We start from the raw sequence: 19,312 nt of genomic DNA, 5'->3' as shown, positions 1-19,312 counted from the left end.
GCGAGACATGAACGCGGAAAGTCAAAAACACCGATATATCTGTAAATACAACACTTACGCGACGACAAATCAACCGTAAGCCCCCCAGAACGAGCGTTTATCCCTAAAGGCCCTTTGGTGATTTCAGCGTGCGGGGAAATGTGTGTTAAACTGAAGCTAACTAGCCCGTGCTAACCTTCAAGCCGCGCAGAATGACAGAAATCCCGTCAATTCGCGCATAACATCGGGAGGAACCTCGGGGAAATAACGCAGGGCGAAACGACGAGACGTGGCAAATCCGAAATCCTCGGTGTTGGGATGATTTTAAAGCGTGCCGTGGGTGCCGGCCAGCTCTCACCTGATCTCTCAATGATCCCCTCTGAAGAAGGAAGTCGGTGACATGAGATCACAGGAGCGAGTTACTCCACGCAACTCGCATAAAAGTCACATTATCGCGTCTGTCCTCCTTCACACAAAACAGACGGCGTCCCGATTCCCGTCGACGGCTCTACTGAAACGATCGCGCTCGCCCGTTAATGGCGTTTTAGTCGAAACGGGGTTTGTTTTAGGTTGGAAATGAGGCGAACGTGGCTAAATATTTAAATCGACAAAGCTGCCCTAGTTACGGCGGTTTTACAAGAAGTTGATTCGTAGTAAAATCACTGCCATGCACGACTTCGAGTGATTTATTGCTTTTATAAAACGGTGCAAGCTGTATAATACGATCACAAATGTTCAATAACCGTCTGCATGTATTATTCATAATAAACGGTTCTTCCGAGTAATTTAATCCATATTCTAATTGTTGCCATGCAACGTAGCATTATTTTATTACTATTCATCTCTTTTAAGCATCTTTAATTAACGGTTATTATCGTTGTCAAACATATATTGAGGATATAAATAAATATTATAAATATTAATATAATTTACAAACCGCTTAATAATTTAACTGAGCAAATTTTGATCGACATATAATGGTATAATATTAAACATCAGCATACAAACGTGAGGCTTTGAGATGTGTCTGAGTTTATGTCAGCTGATTTAACACAATTTTTTACAAATATTTTTTAAATGTGACAGCCTTAACAAACACCTTGATGTTTATGTGCATAAAACTTGCCTATAATCACAATACAATACTGCTGAAAAAGTACAGCTAAAACTAGCCTAGTCTGGTTTTAGCTGGTTTAAGATGGAGGTAGCTGGTTTTAGCTGGTCTCCCAGTCTTGCCAGTCTGGTTTTAGCTGGTTTAAGCTGGAAGTAGCTCGTTTTTTATCTGGTTTAAGCTGGAAGTAGCTGGTTTTAGCTGATCTCCCAGTCTTGCTATTTTAGTTGGTTGTCTCCTAGCTAAGACTAACCTGACAGGCTGGAAATTTGGACAAAGAGCCTCTAAAACCAGCTTAAACCAGTGGACAAACCCCCCCGGTCAGCACCATCTTAAAGCAGCTAAGACCAGCCAACCAACCTAGTCTGGTTTTATCTGTTTTGTTCAGCAGGGAAATAGCATTTTATTCACAAAAGCTCTCGACAATGACCTATTAAAACCTATTATGTTCTTTGAAACCAGTTCATGCATTTTTGTCGCACATTCATGTAACCATAAAAAAAAAATCGATCCGGTTTTAGCCATTTTGTTTCGCCCACTGTAAATCAGTGCAAATATATAAACAGATAAGTAAGAAAAACACCGATCATGTGTGAATAACCCTTAAAACAGAATACAAGTGCAATTATAGAAGGGATATTTTGTAGTTTTTTAGAAACTGAATGTAAAATCCTGTCAACTGTTAATCCCGTAAAACACTTTTATTCTATATATTTAACGATAATATAATTCATGCAGCAGTTTATGTAAAGATACGTGCGCATGCTCTGTGTTTGACCGGAAGGTGGCAGTGCACGCGCTTCCGCTTGTTGGTCGACGTCCACGAAGAAGATCGCCGTCACGCGCCGCAGCGTTCAGCTCGCGGTGTTTTGTTTTCAACTACAACGCGTTCTTCTGTAGATACAATACAACGCGACAGGGTAAGTGACAGATGTGTGCTGACTTTAGAGAAGCACTTTAGACAGATATATCTGAGAGTCGAGTCATTTCGTGCTGTGTTCACAGGGAGATGCCTGCGTGCTTACTAGTAAGTGAAGATGAGTCACGTGCACCCATCCAGCTTCATCACCAGCAGTCCGTGACTCTGGGTCGAGGGCCACAAACTAAGATAAAAGACAAGAAGTGCTCAAGAGAACAAGGTAGAGATAGTATTCCGTATATGCAACCAGATCCAGGCTTTTAGTAAAGAAACTACATCTAATATGTTTTGTTTTGTTGCAGTGGAATTGAGAGCTGATTGCAACAGAGGCTTTGTCATTGTGAAACAGGTGTGCTAGAATGTTGAAGTGAAGGTTAAAATGAAATATTAGAATCTAGATGATGAAATAAATTGTTAAAGAAAGCAAAGCTGATAAAAATATTAACTTTTTAACAGTTGGGTGCCAATCCTACCAACGTGGACAATGTTGTTGTGGGCAAAGGCAATCAGGTACAGTCCCATCGTAACAGCAAACACAGATATTTCACAGGATTTGTAAATTAATAAAAATATCATATATATATATATATATATATATATATATATATATATATATATATATATATATATATATTTATAAATAAAAATATTTATAATATAAAATATATTTGTATATATATATATATATATATATATATATATAAAAATAAAAAATATTTATATATATTTGTGTGTATATATATATATATATATATATATATATATATATATATATATATATATATATATATATATATGATTTATTTTTTTATAAAAATTTTTTTTACCGGAAACAGTCAAACAGATGTTTTGTGCATTAGACCAAATTGAAACAAAGTCAAACAATTATGTACAGAACAATTCTGGTTTCAAATAATCAAATCACAAGGAAGAATCATAGTTAGAAGACTGCAATAAAAAGCAATTATTCCTGCATATATTTCTGACATTTAGGGCATGTGGAGCACACACACCTGTTAACCATCATTTATGTGTTTTCCATCATGTAGGATACCTGTTATGTCCACAGATGTCCTGTTCTTTTGTAATTGAGGCTGTGTTGCGCAGGTTACTGGTCTTAACATCCTACAAACCGCATGTCGCCCACCTCTACAATCAGGTGACCGTGAAGCCGGGCCAGAGACTTTACATGGTCAATCAGCGGTATCCTTACACGCTGAGGTTCACCGAGGACACATCCACACCCAGATCTGCCACAGAGCGGAGCAAACCTTCGAAAAGAGCCCGTCAGATGAGCTCCGAGGGGAACGGAGAGCAGATCGAGAGCCCTGCAGACACAACATCGGAGCGTCACAGAACGCCCGACGATTCACCGCCGCCAAAGAAGACATCTGATAAACCTGTGAGTTTCACTGGGTTCAATTTATTTTAGGGTCACTTAACCAGTGGCTTATTAGCGTGCACATTACTAGAATATCAGCCGTTTATTACTACTTAATTACTACTAAATTTACTTTATTACTACTTAAATACATATTAATTCCTTTTCTACATTACCTCATTCCGCATCACTGATCTTACCCAAACCCTAAACCTAACTACTAATTATAACTATTAATGAGCAGCAAATATAAAGTGAATAAGTGTTCCCTATTATAAACGGTTACTATTCAAATATATGATTTTTATAAAAATTTTTGTTTTGTATTATACTAATATTTTTGTCTATTCACACTTAAAACTAAAGTTTCGTAGCTGGTTAGAGAAATTTATTAAAGACTATTTACTGTGACTTTAGCATCAATAAATTCTTAATTTGACACGTATTAATAATTAGTGAGGTAGTTAAGTTTAGGTTTTGGATCGGATTAGGGATGAATGCATTAATATGTGCTTAATCACTACTAATAAATGGCTAATATTCTAGCAATATGCATGCTAATATAGGTGTGACCTTAAAATAAAGTGTTACCATGTATTTGTTTTTTCACTAAATGAAAACACTGCAAACTTTGTTTCCCAGGAATCTGCAGGCCACTGGAGCCAAGGCCTTAAAGCGTCCATGCAGGACCCTAAGATGCAGGTAGAAGCTGTGCATTTCTTTTCAATCCTACGAATATTAGAAAGATTTATATTAGAAAGATTTCCGAAGGATCGCGTGACACCGAAGACCGCAGCAATGATTCTAGAAATCCAGCTTTGTTTCCACAGGAATAAGCTGCACTCAAAAGCTACCAATTTGTTATCCTCAGGTGTATAAAGATGACAGGGTTGTGGTCATCAAGGACAAGTACCCGAAGGCGCGGTACCATTGGCTGGTGCTGCCGTGGGACTCCATCTCCAGTCTGAAGGCTCTGCGCTCGGAGCACGTGGAGCTGCTGGAACACATGCAGCGCGTGGGAGAGCGGGTCCTGCAGCAGTGCCCCGACGCACGCAGCCTACGCTTCCGGCTCGGATATCACGCCGTCCCCAGCATGAGGTACGGCCGTCTGCGTCCTGATTGGCTGCTGACGCGGGGGGAGGGCGGGGCTCGGCGTGAACGAGACGCTTAGGATGTTCATTTCTTCTCAGTCACGTCCACCTGCACGTAATCAGCCAAGACTTTGACTCGCCGTGTTTGAAGAACAAGAAACACTGGAACTCCTTCACCACCGACTACTTCGTGGAGTCTCGAGGTACAGCGCACACACAAAAAAAAGCCCGGTTGCACGATATTAAAGATAAGCGGCTTTAGTCCTTTAAACAAAATGTAATTACGTTCTCCGTCACATGGATTGAAATTATTAAAGGAATAGCTGAGAAATGAAAAATTGCTGAAAATGTACTAACCCTCAGAGTTTGTCGTCATTCGACCACATGCTCTGCAGTGAATGGGTGCCGTCAGAATGAGAGTCCGAACAACTGATAAAAACGTCACAAGCAATCCACAATCCATCGATCGACGTCTGGTGAAGCGAAAAGCTGTGCGTTTGTAGTAAACTCGTCCGTTAGGGTGTTTTTCGTTCCGGATGGTTGCTTCTGGATAAAATACAAATCCTCTTTTCCGTAATATGGCTTTCTTCAGCGAAATAGTAAATAATGAGATAAATGTGCACAGATCGAGCACTTTTTACAGGTTGAAAACGGCTCTAAACAAAGTGGCTGGATTTGATGTGAAAGGAAATAAATAAAATAAAAGATAAAAGAAAAAAAATATATATATATATATAATTTCTCCAATAAATAAGTCTTTTATTTAATAAAAAATAAAAGACATTTATTGGAGAAATTATTGTTTTAGACTTCACTTTGACCTGAAACAATGGCGTAAAGTTAAAATGTCTTAATAGGTTCGTTTATTAGTTTTTCACTTCACAAGATTTTAATTGATGGACTGGGGTGTGGATTGCTTGCGAATTATCGTGCCGTTTTATCAGCTATTTGGATTCTCATTCTGCCGGCACCCATTCACTGCAAGTGTGCACACATTTCTGCAAGTGTGCCTTTTTGAGCGATTGTTACTTGAATAAATTATCACGAACATGAGAAAGCCGTTTAGAGAAACATGCAATCTCCTGTATAAGTTGAACACGAATGTTTTTCTGTTCCACAGATGTCATTTCGATGCTGGAGAAGGATGGGAAAGTGACGGTGAAGGAAGGCACCAGTGAACTGCTGAAGCTGCCTCTGCGCTGTCACTCGTGTGGTAAAGAGCAGCCCACAATACCTAAACTAAAAGAACACCTCAAAACCCACCTGCCGCCTTAAACCTGTTAAAAAGGTCAAATTACAATACATTTTGTTACCCTTCAATAAATTCAGTGTGTTCAGGATATCTCAGTATTGCGTTTTCATTATAAACACTGATACAGTAATGAATCTGCATCTTTTTGCACATCTCTTTGGTTTTATTGAATGGAGTGTTTGAATAAACGTTCGTATCTCACACACGCACGCTTTCACGCAAATGCACTTGATTGAATTTCCGCACTAAATGAAACTGCACGACTCTTTTGTTGATTGCCGGGACCAAAAAAGACCATCGGGAGCCTAGTTCGTCTCGAACGAACAGATTGCAATTCCGTTTAGCGTCGTTTGTGATGCATCAATTACACACTGCTGCTTTTTGGCACGAGGGAAATCACAATCATTATTACGCTGATCATTGAGAAGACGAGAGCAAAATCTATTTGCTTGTAACATACTGCTGCACGAAACTAATAGAGGAACTACTCTAGGATGATAAAAGTACAACTCGACTGATCTGCAATAATATAGCTTACATAGATGGTTCGAGACTGGAGTGTATTTCACATACGTTACAAAAATATTTTAAAATCAACAGGCTGTCAGATAATACAAAGCACCTTAAAAAAATGAATTTAGATTACTAAAGCATTGCATTCTTAACCAAAATATCTAAAACACTAAGGCAGCTACTGTTACTTCTGTATAAAAACGACTATCCTAATCTAATAAAATGCTGTCAAATAAAAAAACCCTCATATTTCTGCTCCTACATCTTTAAATAACTCGCAAATGTACTCTCAAGTGTTTTTCCATGCAAGTTTAAGCTCTGTTTTTTTTAAAGAGCAGATATATTAGCACTGCAGATAACTAGATCCAGTTAGTGTTGTGTTTTTTTTTTGTGCATGTATCCAGCTCACTGTCCTAGAGCTTTTCTGAAGTCAAATGCCCTGCAGTCATGATGACAGACGTCTGTCACGGTGAATTCCCTGAAGAGAAGCTTTTGTGTCTCAATAGCACTTTTTGGAGAATCAGTAATGCTGCGCTGGTCTTCATCAGGCCAGTGTACCTCCAGTCTGAAACATAATTACAGCAATTAAAAAAATTAAAAAAATTTATATAAATTATTTATATATATATATATATATATATATATATATATATATATATATATATATATATATATATATATATATATATATATATATATATAAATTTTATATATTTTTTTAATAAAAATTTTATATATAATAATATATTTATAATTTTTTTGTTACATAATATATTTAATTCTGTGGTTGTTTTGCTGGAATTTCCAGCTTTTAAAAAGTCCAACATCAAAAAAAAAAAAAAAAAAAAGTTCAACATTTTGTCACATTACACATCATGCTATTGACAACCTCAGTGTCTTTCTTCTGGTGAGCAAAAAAATGTAATATTTTAAAGAAAGCCGGTTACCAGATAGTTGACGGTAGCCATCGACTTCCATAGCATGAAGGGAAATACAAACGTATGGAAGCCAATGGCTAAAATATCTTCTTTGTGCTCAACAGAAGATAGAAACCCATACAGGTTTAGAACAACATAAGGGTTAATAATGTACATTTTAATTGGTAAATTATGACCATTTTGATTTTTGGGTGCAAAATCTAGCTTGAAATAAGCCGGGTTAAATTTCCCTTAATCTGATTTATTGTTAGTCGATTCTGGTTCAATAAGAAGTGTCCTTTTTAGACTCACCATAGATTTCATTTCTCGACTCTCTCCTTCTACTTTGCTGTACCGCTCCGTGGCTCTCCTGGTGTTTTCTACAAACTCCTAAACGATCACAGAGAGACGCCAAAGACATATTTAACGTGATAAATAAGCGTCGAGACTCGTATAACTGATTTTTTCATTGACCTTGAGGTCAGAGGTCTCACCATCAGGCTCTTGTCCATGTAGTACTCTCTGCCCGGGCTGCCGTCGTTGTACTTGGTGTCGACGGCGAAGCAGAGGAAGAGAACGTCTACTACGATCTCAAAGATGGAGAGGAAGCAGTGGGCCACCAGGAAGGCGAAGACGCACACGATGATGAGCGGCAGCACCCAGACGGTGTATTCACGCTGATAGTTCAGAGACAGGATCCCAGCAAACGCCCACGACACGATCAGCACCTGCAGACAGCGTCTCACTTCTTAATAAAGCACTATACCATTTTTAGATTTTCATTTTTATTTTTTCACTTTAATTTTAGTATTGTTTGTCTAGGTTTTTTAAATTATTTTTTAGTTTTCCATTTTAGTAATTTAAACCAAAATGAGAAATGCTGCCGATAAATAAAGTTAATTTTTTTAAATTCACGTTAATATTCATTTTATTTCAAGTAACAAATTATATACTGATTAACTGACGGAGATATATATATATATATATATATATAGGTTTAAATTAATAATAGTGACCAGGTTTAAAGCTTAGAGATCTTTAGCACATAAATTGTCACACATTTGTGCTAATAAATGATACCTAAGATTAAAAAGTTTTTTGTTTGCTAAAATTTAAGTGTAACAATAATAAAAACATTCATAGTTGAAAAAAAAGAAAGAAAATAATACATGATGCCTTGTCAGCTAACTGGAATATATATATATATATATATATATATATATATATATATATATATATATATATATATATATATATATATATATATATATATATATATATAAACAAACTATCAATTATTAAAAAAAGGAAAATTCTTAAAACAAACAGAAATTACAATGAAAATAAAAAAAATAAAAGCTCATTTAACATATAAAAAAAAAATACTGAAAATATTATAGAAATATTTACTGAAGTAACACTGATTTCTACGCCGTATAAAGGTTAAGCAGCGAATCTGTATTAATACCTTTCCTAAAAACAGCACAAAGTCCCCGACACTGTTGATAGCTGCCACACGGAGAGCGTTTTCGGCGAGGATGAAGAAGGCGTCTCGCGCAGACGTGCAAAAGTTGGTGCTGTTGATGGCTGTTGCCGTGTACGCGTTCTGAAGAAAAGCCACGCGATTAACGTACAGGATTAAAACAACCGAATCCACGTTAGTGCCATAACACTCACCATGTTCAGGTACGTCAGGCACTTCTCTAGACACCACAGGCAGCAGATACAGGCTTTCAGCATGCAGCGAGCGCACGCGCTTTCCTACAGCAACAAAACAGGCCTCAGGTTTAAGGTTTTACTTTAAAAAGTAAATTGAAAGACATTTCATAAGTCTAATCTTGTGACGTGAAGCTGAGCTGACGGTGACTGACTCTTCCTTTGAGCTGGCTGTGGATGTAGGTGAGGATGAGTCTGGGGATCTCCACCAGCGTGATGATGAAGGCTCCCTTGACCACGGTGCCCAGATGATAGCGCATCAGACGCAGCACAGACGACACGATGGGCGTGAACGGCATCTGAGACTTATCCCTGCAGTCAGACAGAGAAACAGAGCAGAGCTGACCACCGGCGTCCTTTACAGACCGACAGAGGGAAGAGAATGACCTTTGACCTCTGACCTGGTGAAGTAGTAAGTGACGACCGCTCCGGCGACGGTCATTTGCTGGCAGGCGAGGATGAACTCGCTGATCCAGATGAGCCCCACGGCGTGGTACCACACCATGTACTGCAGCGGCCCGTCCATTCGAAACTCCACCAGACCCGTCTGGTTATTCTGCACCGGACTTCCTGCGGAGAGAAACAGATCTCAAAACGCTGCTCCTGGAGAGACGCTGAAATAATACAACAGCCATCCGGTTAAGGCTGAGGGAATATAACGAATGTTAATGATACGTGTGTGTGTGTGCTTTTAATAAAATCTAAATAAAAACGATGCTTTTAATAAAATCGAAATAATTCATAAATAAAATCTAGTTAAGAAAAAAAGAAAAATACAACCATACAACCAAAAATTGTACATTGCACATATACTAAATATAGTTTTACATACACAGTAACTATATAAATACTGTATACAATTATTGCTATAACTCCACTATACAAACATTATTTATTGTGCATGTACACACACAATATAAATATATTAAATAAATAAATATAAAATATAAAAAATATACTAATGTTAACATGTTATTTACGTATTTATTACATTTGTGCATGGAAAAATATATGTATTTTTTTACCATTTTAAAAACAAAAACATTAATACATTAAACAAATATATAGAAAGCCAATAAATAAATAAATAAATAAATATATATATACACATACACACACTTATTTATTTTTTTTAATGCCTTGAATAATCACTGTCTTTCATTTTAGATGTACTTTACTGGAGAAAATACAAAATTGAGATATGAAGCTATAAGCAAATAATACTATTTTGACTAGCCGCCCACCCCGGGCCTCACTGGATCGCTCTGACAGACCTGCGGAGCCGAGGAAGAGGAGCACGGTGATCCAGTAAACCCAGAAGAGCATGAGCGTGAGGAAGGTCCAGAAGGGCTGCAGGGCCAGCAGAGGCAGATGAGTGAACACTTTACCGGCTACGTGAAACAGAGCGATGGTGAGCGCCACCCGCTTCCTCATGAAGAACATCAGCAGCAGCAGAATCACCTAAAGCGTAGTCAACATAAAATCACACGTCACAACACTTCTGGCCAGTTCACGCAGTAGCACGTGACCTCAAACGTACGGTGAAGACGGTGGCAGCGATGGCGTAGATGAGCAGGGCTTTCTGGTTGTCTTTGGCCACCTCCAGCTCCAGAGCCGGCAGAGTGCCGTTCACAGATTTGCTGTGATCCACGTACAGCCACCACAAGATCCCCGTCCCACCTGACACGGAAAACACAGAGCCGATCACACACCGCCTGCGGCCCGCCGTTCGCTTCCGTCGACTATTAAAATCTCACCGATTGAGCCGACCACCACAACGGCTGTGAGAATCCAGACCAGAACCACGGAGATGTAGCGGATCACAACCATCAGGATCAGAGACAGAACTGCAGCAGAGAGACTGAGCGGTTACTACAGTTCCCTGAAACTAAAATAACATGCTTCATACTTGAAATACAAAGATAAAAAACATTAACTAAAATACTACTTATTTTAGCTAGTAATCAATAATTGAAAAAAAATGAAATAAAAAAAAATACAGAAAAAGTTTTCAAAGGTAAAAGTATAAAAAAAACAGACCTCAAACTTAAGCTATTAATGAATAAAAAAATACATATATATTTAGTGAAATTATAAAAACAATTATGAAAACATACCAAAATAAATAAATATATATATATATATATATAATATTTAAAAGGCAAAAACTAATACAATTAATAAAAAACAAAATAAGAATGTTAAAGCGAACTCAAATAAAATATACAGCACATAAAATGAAGTAATGTAAAGTCATTTCCGCTAGTTGCTGATCAAACATTTCATTTTTTTTTTAAATTATGTTTAACTTAAACACTAAAATAACTACAAATGACATGAAAAGTAATAGAAACTACAGTCATGTTCAATAAAAGCAAAAACTAAATACAAATGAAAAAAAAACAAGAACAACATAAATACTAAACTAACTCAAATTATAATGTAATAAAATACACAATATGCGATATTAATACAATTTATTTCAGCTAGCTGCCAAGGAAAAGTTGGCAACGTTTTAATTTTATTAACTATTAAATTAAAATGTACTTAAATAAAAAGCACAAAAACTAACATTTAACATTACAGTTAATTTTATAAAAAACTATTTGCATATATAACAAATTAGTTTAAACGATTATTTAATTTCTATAAAACATTTTAAAAATAATTTTAATTTGTAACATTTATTAATTTAATTAATAATATATTCATATCAATTATAATAAAATAAAATAAAAACCACAATAGTATCTCTATGCTAAAACAGCACTGATGCCAGGTGGGTCTCACATTTGTGATGTTTAAGCTTAAGAGACGCTAATGGAAATTGTTATTAATGTAATTCGTATTAATGTTGGTCTGAATGTTTGACGAGCTGACCGAGAGCGAGCAGACACAGGCCCATGATGATCTCTTTGGACGTCATCACACCAGCGATGACTCGGTGCACCACGCTGTTGTCACTGACGAAAGTGACGAAGGCCTCAGCAAACTTGGCGTAGCAGGAAATATCCACCGGCATGCAGCGGTGAAACACCGGCAAGGATGCACTACACAAGAAAACAGACCAAGTATAAGTTAGCCTGAACGGAAAGCTATCAAACCCACAAAATAAAACATCAACTTAAACTTTTTTGTTTTCTCTGCTGGACGTTTAGCTGGAAATATCGTTGTGACAGTTCTGTTTAAAATCCCTCAGATTTTTATTTTAGACATGAATCATGATTTGCAATCTATCTCCAGTTGTGTGAAAATATTTAAACAAACATTTATATGTTATGCTTTATTTATAATTATATACTTTATGCCTGCACTACCTTTTAAATTGATTTAAAGTAATATATATTTTATTTCAAAGAAGTGCTGTCAAACAAATATATATATATATATATATATATATATATATATATATATATATATATATATATATATATATATATATATATTATTTAGATTTTTATATTATATTTTATGATAGAAAAAAATATATATATATAATTTAGATAAACATGTACAGCGTTTATTATATATATATATATATATATATATATATATATTATTTAGATTTTTATATTATATTTTATGATAGAAAAAAATATATATATATAAAATTTTTATATAATAAACATGTGCACAGTATTTATTATATATATATATATATATATATATATATATATATATATATATATATATATATATATATAACGTAATACAGTTTTGGTGAGCAGAAAGGACTTGGTCTTAAAAAATCTTACCGACCACAAAAATAATAATGAGCTAAATAAATGAACTACCTTGGATGCACAGGAAGTATTGGACATTTTGTAGACTTATTAGGGTGAGAGGAATACTCCTCCGGTTTAACATCATAGGAGCACAAATCAGATCCTAGAGAAAACAATACAAAAGAAACCCCATTAGGCATGAATCACATTTCAGCAGCGTATGGGACAGCACTGAACTCACCGTTAACGGTGGAGAACCTGGTGAGATCCTGGTAAGTCTTCAGTTCGGCGTCTGGACACTTGGAGACGCACAAGGCCACAGATTTAATCTTTCTTCTCAGTATGTCGATGTTACAGGGGTCCAGGAAAAAGACATACCTGTGACAGAAGCATGGAACACACCGTCACTCAAGCGCTGTAAAACCTACGGATGCGTTCGGGCTGGTTCTCACACACTTTCTGGAGCCGTGGTCTCGGCCGCTGAGCTCTATGCCCGGGATCCTGCCGTTCTTCTGGCCGCAGGTGTTCCCGTAGCTGTCGTACCCTGATATGAGTCTGGACGCGGCCCCCGTCGCAATGGCAAAGCCACAGATGCAGAGCTGCCACAGAAACACAAGATGATGATCAGCACACAGGACACAACCAGTAGCACAAATTATTGAGACCTATATACGGTTATTTTTATTTTTTTTAATAAGTGAACTGTATTTCCTACCATGCCAATATTGAAGAGGATGAAGAGGAGCAGCCATGGGATATCTGTGCACTTCCTCTGCTCTAATGGTTTCCATTCACGGGTCTTCTGTTGAAGGGGAAGTTAACACATACAAACTTTTAACACAAAATAAACGCAGGCGTGCATATTTTTGTGGATGAAGTGATATTTTCTAATTACTGCAATTCGAGTGGTGCCAAACGATTAATCACATCTATACCACAAGTATATAGTTTTTGTTTATAAAATGTGTGTGTGTGCTGTGTATATTTATTATGCATATATATTTAAATGTATTTATTTGTTTATAAATACACATACAAAACATTTTGTGAATATTTACATGTATTTATATGCATATAAATACTTATACTAATATATATATATATTTTTTTTTAATATCTATCTATCTATCTATCTATATATATATATATATATATATATATATATATATATAGTAGTATAATTTTATATATATATACATACACACGTATTATATATATATAAACATAAAACATTTTTTGCAACATATGCATGCCTGTGTATTTATAAATAAATCAACAAAGTACTCACAAACTAAATTAAGCAAACTTTAAAATATAATTGACTGTTTTCTACTCAAATTAAACATTTTATTTCGATGAACCACAAAGGTAAAATTTCTATTTTTTTTACATTTAATCGTTTTATTTGGATATTTATTACAAAGTTTCCCAGTCTTACATTTAATTTAATTTCAACTTTAATTTTACTCCCCCCAAAAATTTAATAGGTTTTTAAATAACCATAACTTTTTACAAAAATCTTTTACAAAAACGCAAACTTCTACTTTTATTCTAAAATCTCATAGTAGCCGCGCAAAGCAGGACTAAATGCTTGTGAGAGCCCCGTGGTGAATGAATGGGACGGGACCGTCTCAACACACCTGACTAGTTCTCGGTGAAACCCGGAAGTGAGCGTACACTGTTGACAAACAAAGCTCTGCGCTGATTTATCTTTATTTTGATGCGATAAAGGCTACAGTCGCACCAGCTCGCGGTATAAAGTACACAGCCCTCCTTGTTTATAAAACCACAAGAGCACTGCTTGCGATAAGAGCGACGGCGAGACGAGCGCCTGTCCGCGCACTCGTAACTTCGCGTTCGGGTCCAAAAAAGTTTGGAGACGCCGACCGGCGCGCGTTTACACGACGCCGCGTCGCGCGACGTCTTTACCTGCGTGCTCCCGCAGCATCCCATGGTTCCCCGAGCTCGGTGAAAATCCCGGACGCGCGCGGAATCGGGGAGTTGGCGGCGCGCGGGCGGCGCGTCCTGCAGCGGTTTCCGAGGAACGTGGCGTAAAAGTTGCGCGTAAATGCCCTCTGAGACAGAGACGCGTGCAATCTCGCGCGACTGTGAACGCGCTCGGGTCGCTGCTGTTATTAAACGGATTAGGGTCTGTTTTTGTTCAGGATCTGACGCGCTTGTAATTCTCCCTCGCGAATTCCGTGACAAGGTGAAGAAGGGCGGAGCTCTCCTCCTCCTTCCCCTTTTCTTCTGTCACGCGAGAAAACGATCAGAAATGTCCCTCGGTGTGACATTATCGCGAGCTACTGGAGTCTGTCTGTCCATGTTCCGGGATACATCGATATTAGGACGCGTTTAACGTTTGTTAGGCTAGTTATGTCACTGAACGAATCTTGCGCGCTTGTTCTTTTGCACTAACTCGGTTAATATGATTCACAAGGGATTGTGAATCACTCGATCGACACGTTAATTTCGGTCATGTCAATTACGTCGTTGACACAAATATTAGTACGTTAACGTAACCTATAATAGCCTAATCGACGACAGAGGTATTAATTATACGATCGTGATGTATTAAACGCAAACTGAGAATTAGAAAAGACACCGCGAACACTTACCTGGAAAGATTTAGCGAATCGAGTCTTTTAAGAGGTTCGTTAAGCGAATCGTTTGAACGAACCGATTCGCCGCGATGACTCGGGCCGCTGAGCTCGTTTGCTGCGACTTTGGCGCCATCTATCGAGGAGAGATGTGTAACGCGACAGGTTTAAAGTGTCCGCGACCATTTTATGGTCAACATTGTGGAGCATTGCGGGCACTCTTTAGGTGTGAGGTAAAAATCGTGAAATCGCGAGACCGTAGAGTTAACTGAAGTTGCAGCTTGTTCCGTTAAAGTCGTTACCATTGTTCTTTTGCTTCGCGGAGAGAATTCAAACAACTTTGCTTAAACTAGCTAAATATAAAGCGGAGTAGCTAAAGTGGAGATGCCGGGGATTGAACCCGGGGCCTCATACATGCAAAGCATGCGCTCTACCACTGAGCTACATCCCCGTTAAGATTAACTGCGGCGAAAAGCACTGATCCACACCTGGATTATGTGATTAATGCGGGTATAATACCTGTAAAATATGTTCATACCTGACACGTATGTTAATATTTAACCCGAATTCGACATAAAGCCCATGTGTTTTGTTTACGTGACAAAATAAAGAGTGACAAGAGAGCTACTCTCGCTATTTTTAGCTATTTAGTAATGTACCTGTCAATCACATTGTGCGTTTGGCGTTACTGACATTTAATTGGCTAACACGACTTTAAAGGGCGGGGTTTTGGAGAAAGCGAGATCTTGCGGTAACTTGAACGTAATGGAGGTGATTTACGTTGTTTCCGACCGAAATAACTTTTTTCTGGGTCAACCAGTCAGTCATTTAGTCTGTCCGGTTGGTTTATATGTAAAAGAAAGAAAGACAGAGTAATTAAAACATGGCATTGTTGTTTGTGAGGCCATTTAGGCGTGTACTGAAAAAGTACACTACGTGGAAATTATTAACATGCTTTAAGCCTTTTATAAAGTGTTTGTATTTTTGTGTGCTTGGCTGTATGTTTCTCAACCCTGTAAACTTTTTATATATATTCTATATATTATTCATTAATTTAAAATCAGTGCACATATATATACACACACACACACACACACACACACACACACACACACACACAAGTACACACCTCTGGAAAGTTTGTCTTTGTGATTTCCGTAACATTATTTATTGCAATTCTTTTTTTTTTCTTCTACTCACAGAACAGAAAAGGCACACAAGAGTGACTGAAATAGCTTTTTTTTAATAATTAAAAATGTAAACACATACATTGTAACACGAAAAATAATGGCCACGGTGGGACATCTAAAACTGCCTATATCAACCTTTTGTTAAAACACAAGATGTCCTGTTTGTGAATTATGAATGTCAAGACCAGTTTAACATTATAAAGTGCTTCAGTTTTGGACCAAAGTCGATACTTTTGTCTTCTTTTCCCAAGTCATTCAGTGTGCAGCTGGGATCGTCTCTCAATTTTCTGAAGGTGTTTGACTAAAAAGCACCTCACGGATTTGAAAAATAAAGTCGATTGGTAGCACCTCGTTGCTTTTGGTCACTTCATGCTGTAGGCGAACAACAGCGGTGCCGTCGGTCGATGCCGTAAAAGTGGTGTAACAAACTAAACTTGAGCATTTAGGATAAGGAGACACATCCTGAGATATTAACTCCTGTACTAGAGGCCTATGAATTTATTTCTATTACAAAAAAAAGCCTCTCGAGGACTTACTGCACGATGAAACTTGTTTCAAATCACAAAAATGTAACAGTTAGTAGCCTGCTGAGGGCCGCTATCGTAATGTCCAACATCGACAACGCGTCTGCTTGATACTACGTCCATTTGCTATGATTTTAAACCCCTTGACCCGGTTTGGCACGGACATGATTCGTTTCTGACTGTACAGCTTCACTCAACATGAACTCGCCTCCGCTTTCTGCCCGCCGTGGACACAACACCTAGGAAAACTCGGCTCAAGATCAGCGAGCATCTGTTGAAACCCACACAGAAACACTTCAGGATGACAAAGCTGGAACATGCTCGAGCTTACGATGGAGTCCTAAACACGTCATCCACGTAAAAAGCATGCAATTAACTTCTAAAGTCGTCCGCCCCGACTTCGCCGTAGACTTGAATACCACCGTAGCTATGACGACAGCGTGTGCTCCGCGCGTCGGGTCCATCAGCGGAGTGTTGTTTCAAGGCACGACACTTTCAAACACTTGACAATAAGAGTAACGATAGTGAAACATTGCACGTCGTTGCATCAAAATATCATTTGAGTATAGTTTTAAAACGCATATCTAAAAAAGTAAAAGTACAAAGACCGAGAGCGGTCGCTGAAATGCTCTGAAGTTTGAAGCCTAGGCTAAATGAGGAGATGAACTTCGGCCCTGAATTGACGTTAGATGTCATTGGCAGTGTTTGATTGATATTTCCTCAGACGTCTCGTCAATCAAACATTCACCGCTAGTGGTGCGAACATCTTCAAGTTTCCTCGCGACGGGAGCGACGAGCACCAGGCTCGGCCTCGTTCGTTTCACTTCAATCTTCTCTCTCTTTTTTTTTTTGCATTGATTTGCATCGTTTTGTTTCGATAGTGTGTTACAGGTCCGGCGCCCTCTTGCGGACGCAAACACACGCCGCTGAAAATTGAACAAAAAACTAAATAGTACAAAAAGGAAATGACACGCCAGTCCCGTGAAGGTGGATTGTTGCATCCATCGTTCGGCGGATCACACCACCGTCTCTTTGGCCTTCTCGTCTATGAGGAAGGCGTTCAGGTGAGAAATGTCCACGATGGCATCGTTTTTGTTCATGGAAATGTCTTTTAAGTGGTCCTCGTCACTTTGGTCCTTGGCAAAATTGACAAATACCTGAAATGAGCAGACAAACGGATTGAGTCACCTTTACATAATGTGATCATTTTAACGTCTGTTTTTGCAGTTTAATTTAGACTAAAGTTAAAAAGTTCGCAAGAGGTTTTAATGGTTTTGATTGTAGTTACTTAATCATTTGCTTATTATAACAGTAATATTATAAAATATTACCATTAGAGAAAATATAACCATTTTAGAAATTTTGGTTATATACAAAAATTGGTTTACTGTTCTAAGCAATAAAAAGTATATATATATATATATATATATATATATATATATATATATATATATATATATATATATATATATATATATATATATATACTTTTTTATTGCTTAGAACAGTATTTTTTTTTAATTATTATTTATTCATTTTTTTTCATTGTTAGAACAGCAGTATAAAGAAATATTAAAATATTACAATTTAAAATAATTTTAATAACTTTAATAAACTAAAATAACCTTTCACTTATTTATTTAACAACTTATAACAGCACTAGCGCTATTATAAAACATTTAAATATTATTACAACACCTATTTTCTCTTGTAATACATTTTAAAATGTAATTTCCTCCTGTGAGGCAAAGCTGAACTTCCATTATCATTTCTCCAGTCTTCGGTGTCACAGTATTTAGTACATAGTATTTAGTATCGATTTCTTAATAAATACATATTTTTTGCGCAGCACTGCGGCACTGAATATATCCCATATAGCTCTCTTACTTGATCTAAAGTGGTCTGCGAGACGGAGTAGTCCTCGATGTGGAGCTGCTCTTTGTTCTTGGAGAGGAGGCTGAAGATGCGAGCGAGGGACGTGAGCGACGAGGGCAGCTGGTACTGCAGCATGTTCCTGTGCTTCTCCTTCAGGGTGCTGCCCGGCAGCTCCCGCTCGATGAACTCCATCACCGGCTCCAGCTGCGGATCGGCCCCCGCCACCCGCAGGATGATGGTGTACCCGTCACCGAACCTGCAAGAGCCGCAGCGAAAGAGCTCAGCCGACCGATTCGAACGAGTCGACTCTCTGGAACGATTCGAAAAAGCCCCCCCAACCGCTTACTTGTTCTTCAAGTGCTGCACGCTGCCCAGGCAGCGGAACCTGCCGTTCACCATGATGGCCATGCGAGTGCAGAGCGCTTCACACTCCTCCATACTGCAGAGAAACACAAGCGCGGTCAAGCCGAGAAGTCAAACCGGACGCATGCACCACTCTGACCGAGGCTCTCTCTCTCT

General features: G+C 37.7%; 3 protein-coding genes and 1 non-coding gene across 9 annotated transcripts in view; 1 reads left to right on the top strand and 3 right to left on the bottom strand.

The window, feature by feature from the left end:
- Positions 1-1,850: 1,850 nt before the first annotated feature.
- On the top strand, positions 1,851-5,821 carry aptx (aprataxin). Of its 2 annotated transcripts, XM_043251139.1 has the most exons (9): positions 1,851-2,010; positions 2,096-2,229; positions 2,312-2,358; positions 2,466-2,519; positions 3,169-3,411; positions 4,033-4,092; positions 4,262-4,488; positions 4,581-4,684; positions 5,602-5,821. In XM_043251139.1, exons 2-9 carry the CDS (start codon positions 2,100-2,102, stop codon positions 5,754-5,756), a joined length of 1,020 nt encoding a protein of 339 aa, XP_043107074.1. In that variant the 5' UTR covers positions 1,851-2,010; positions 2,096-2,099; the 3' UTR covers positions 5,757-5,821. The 2 variants fall into 2 exon arrangements, with proteins under 2 accessions (XP_043107074.1, XP_043107084.1); XM_043251149.1 differs by lacking the exon at positions 1,851-2,010 and having other exon boundaries at positions 2,135-2,229; positions 3,117-3,411.
- Positions 5,822-5,875: 54 nt separating this feature from the next.
- slc44a1a (solute carrier family 44 member 1a) lies at positions 5,876-14,915 on the bottom strand. 2 transcript variants are annotated; one of them, XM_043251087.1, is made up of 16 exons: positions 14,534-14,915; positions 13,320-13,406; positions 13,061-13,203; positions 12,846-12,982; positions 12,674-12,767; positions 11,760-11,929; positions 10,637-10,726; positions 10,420-10,559; positions 10,154-10,340; positions 9,281-9,449; positions 9,035-9,191; positions 8,841-8,924; positions 8,632-8,769; positions 7,658-7,891; positions 7,476-7,553; positions 5,876-6,811 (listed from the first exon to the last, which is right to left on the bottom strand). In XM_043251087.1, exons 1-16 carry the CDS (start codon positions 14,555-14,557, stop codon positions 6,791-6,793), a joined length of 1,953 nt encoding a protein of 650 aa, XP_043107022.1. In that variant the 5' UTR covers positions 14,558-14,915; the 3' UTR covers positions 5,876-6,790. The 2 variants fall into 2 exon arrangements, with proteins under 2 accessions (XP_043107022.1, XP_043107031.1); XM_043251096.1 differs by lacking the exons at positions 13,320-13,406; positions 14,534-14,915 and having other exon boundaries at positions 12,846-12,903; positions 12,983-13,115.
- A 668-nt stretch (positions 14,916-15,583) lies between these two features.
- trnaa-ugc lies at positions 15,584-15,655 on the bottom strand. Its single transcript has one exon. It is a non-coding gene; the product is annotated as a tRNA-Ala (tRNA).
- Positions 15,656-16,427: 772 nt separating this feature from the next.
- abca1a (ATP-binding cassette, sub-family A (ABC1), member 1A) overlaps positions 16,428-19,312 on the bottom strand; it is a 34,632-nt gene continuing 31,747 nt past the window's right edge. For all 4 annotated transcript variants that reach the window (XM_043251068.1, XM_043251051.1, XM_043251076.1 and 1 more), the window contains exons 48-50: positions 19,140-19,232; positions 18,806-19,049; positions 16,428-18,075 (exon numbers count right to left, since the gene is read on the bottom strand). In XM_043251068.1, coding sequence (XP_043107003.1) covers positions 17,935-18,075; positions 18,806-19,049; positions 19,140-19,232 — 478 coding nt within the window. In that variant the 3' untranslated portion in view covers positions 16,428-17,934. The remainder of the gene's footprint in view (positions 18,076-18,805; positions 19,050-19,139; positions 19,233-19,312) is intronic.

The sequence above is a fragment of the Puntigrus tetrazona genome, chromosome 1 (genome assembly GCF_018831695.1).
Source record: "Puntigrus tetrazona isolate hp1 chromosome 1, ASM1883169v1, whole genome shotgun sequence".
NCBI classification, from domain to species: Eukaryota; Metazoa; Chordata; class Actinopteri; order Cypriniformes; family Cyprinidae; genus Puntigrus; species Puntigrus tetrazona.
The sequence above is the reverse complement of the archived record's forward strand: the minus strand, read 5'-3'. Positions and strand labels throughout refer to the sequence as shown.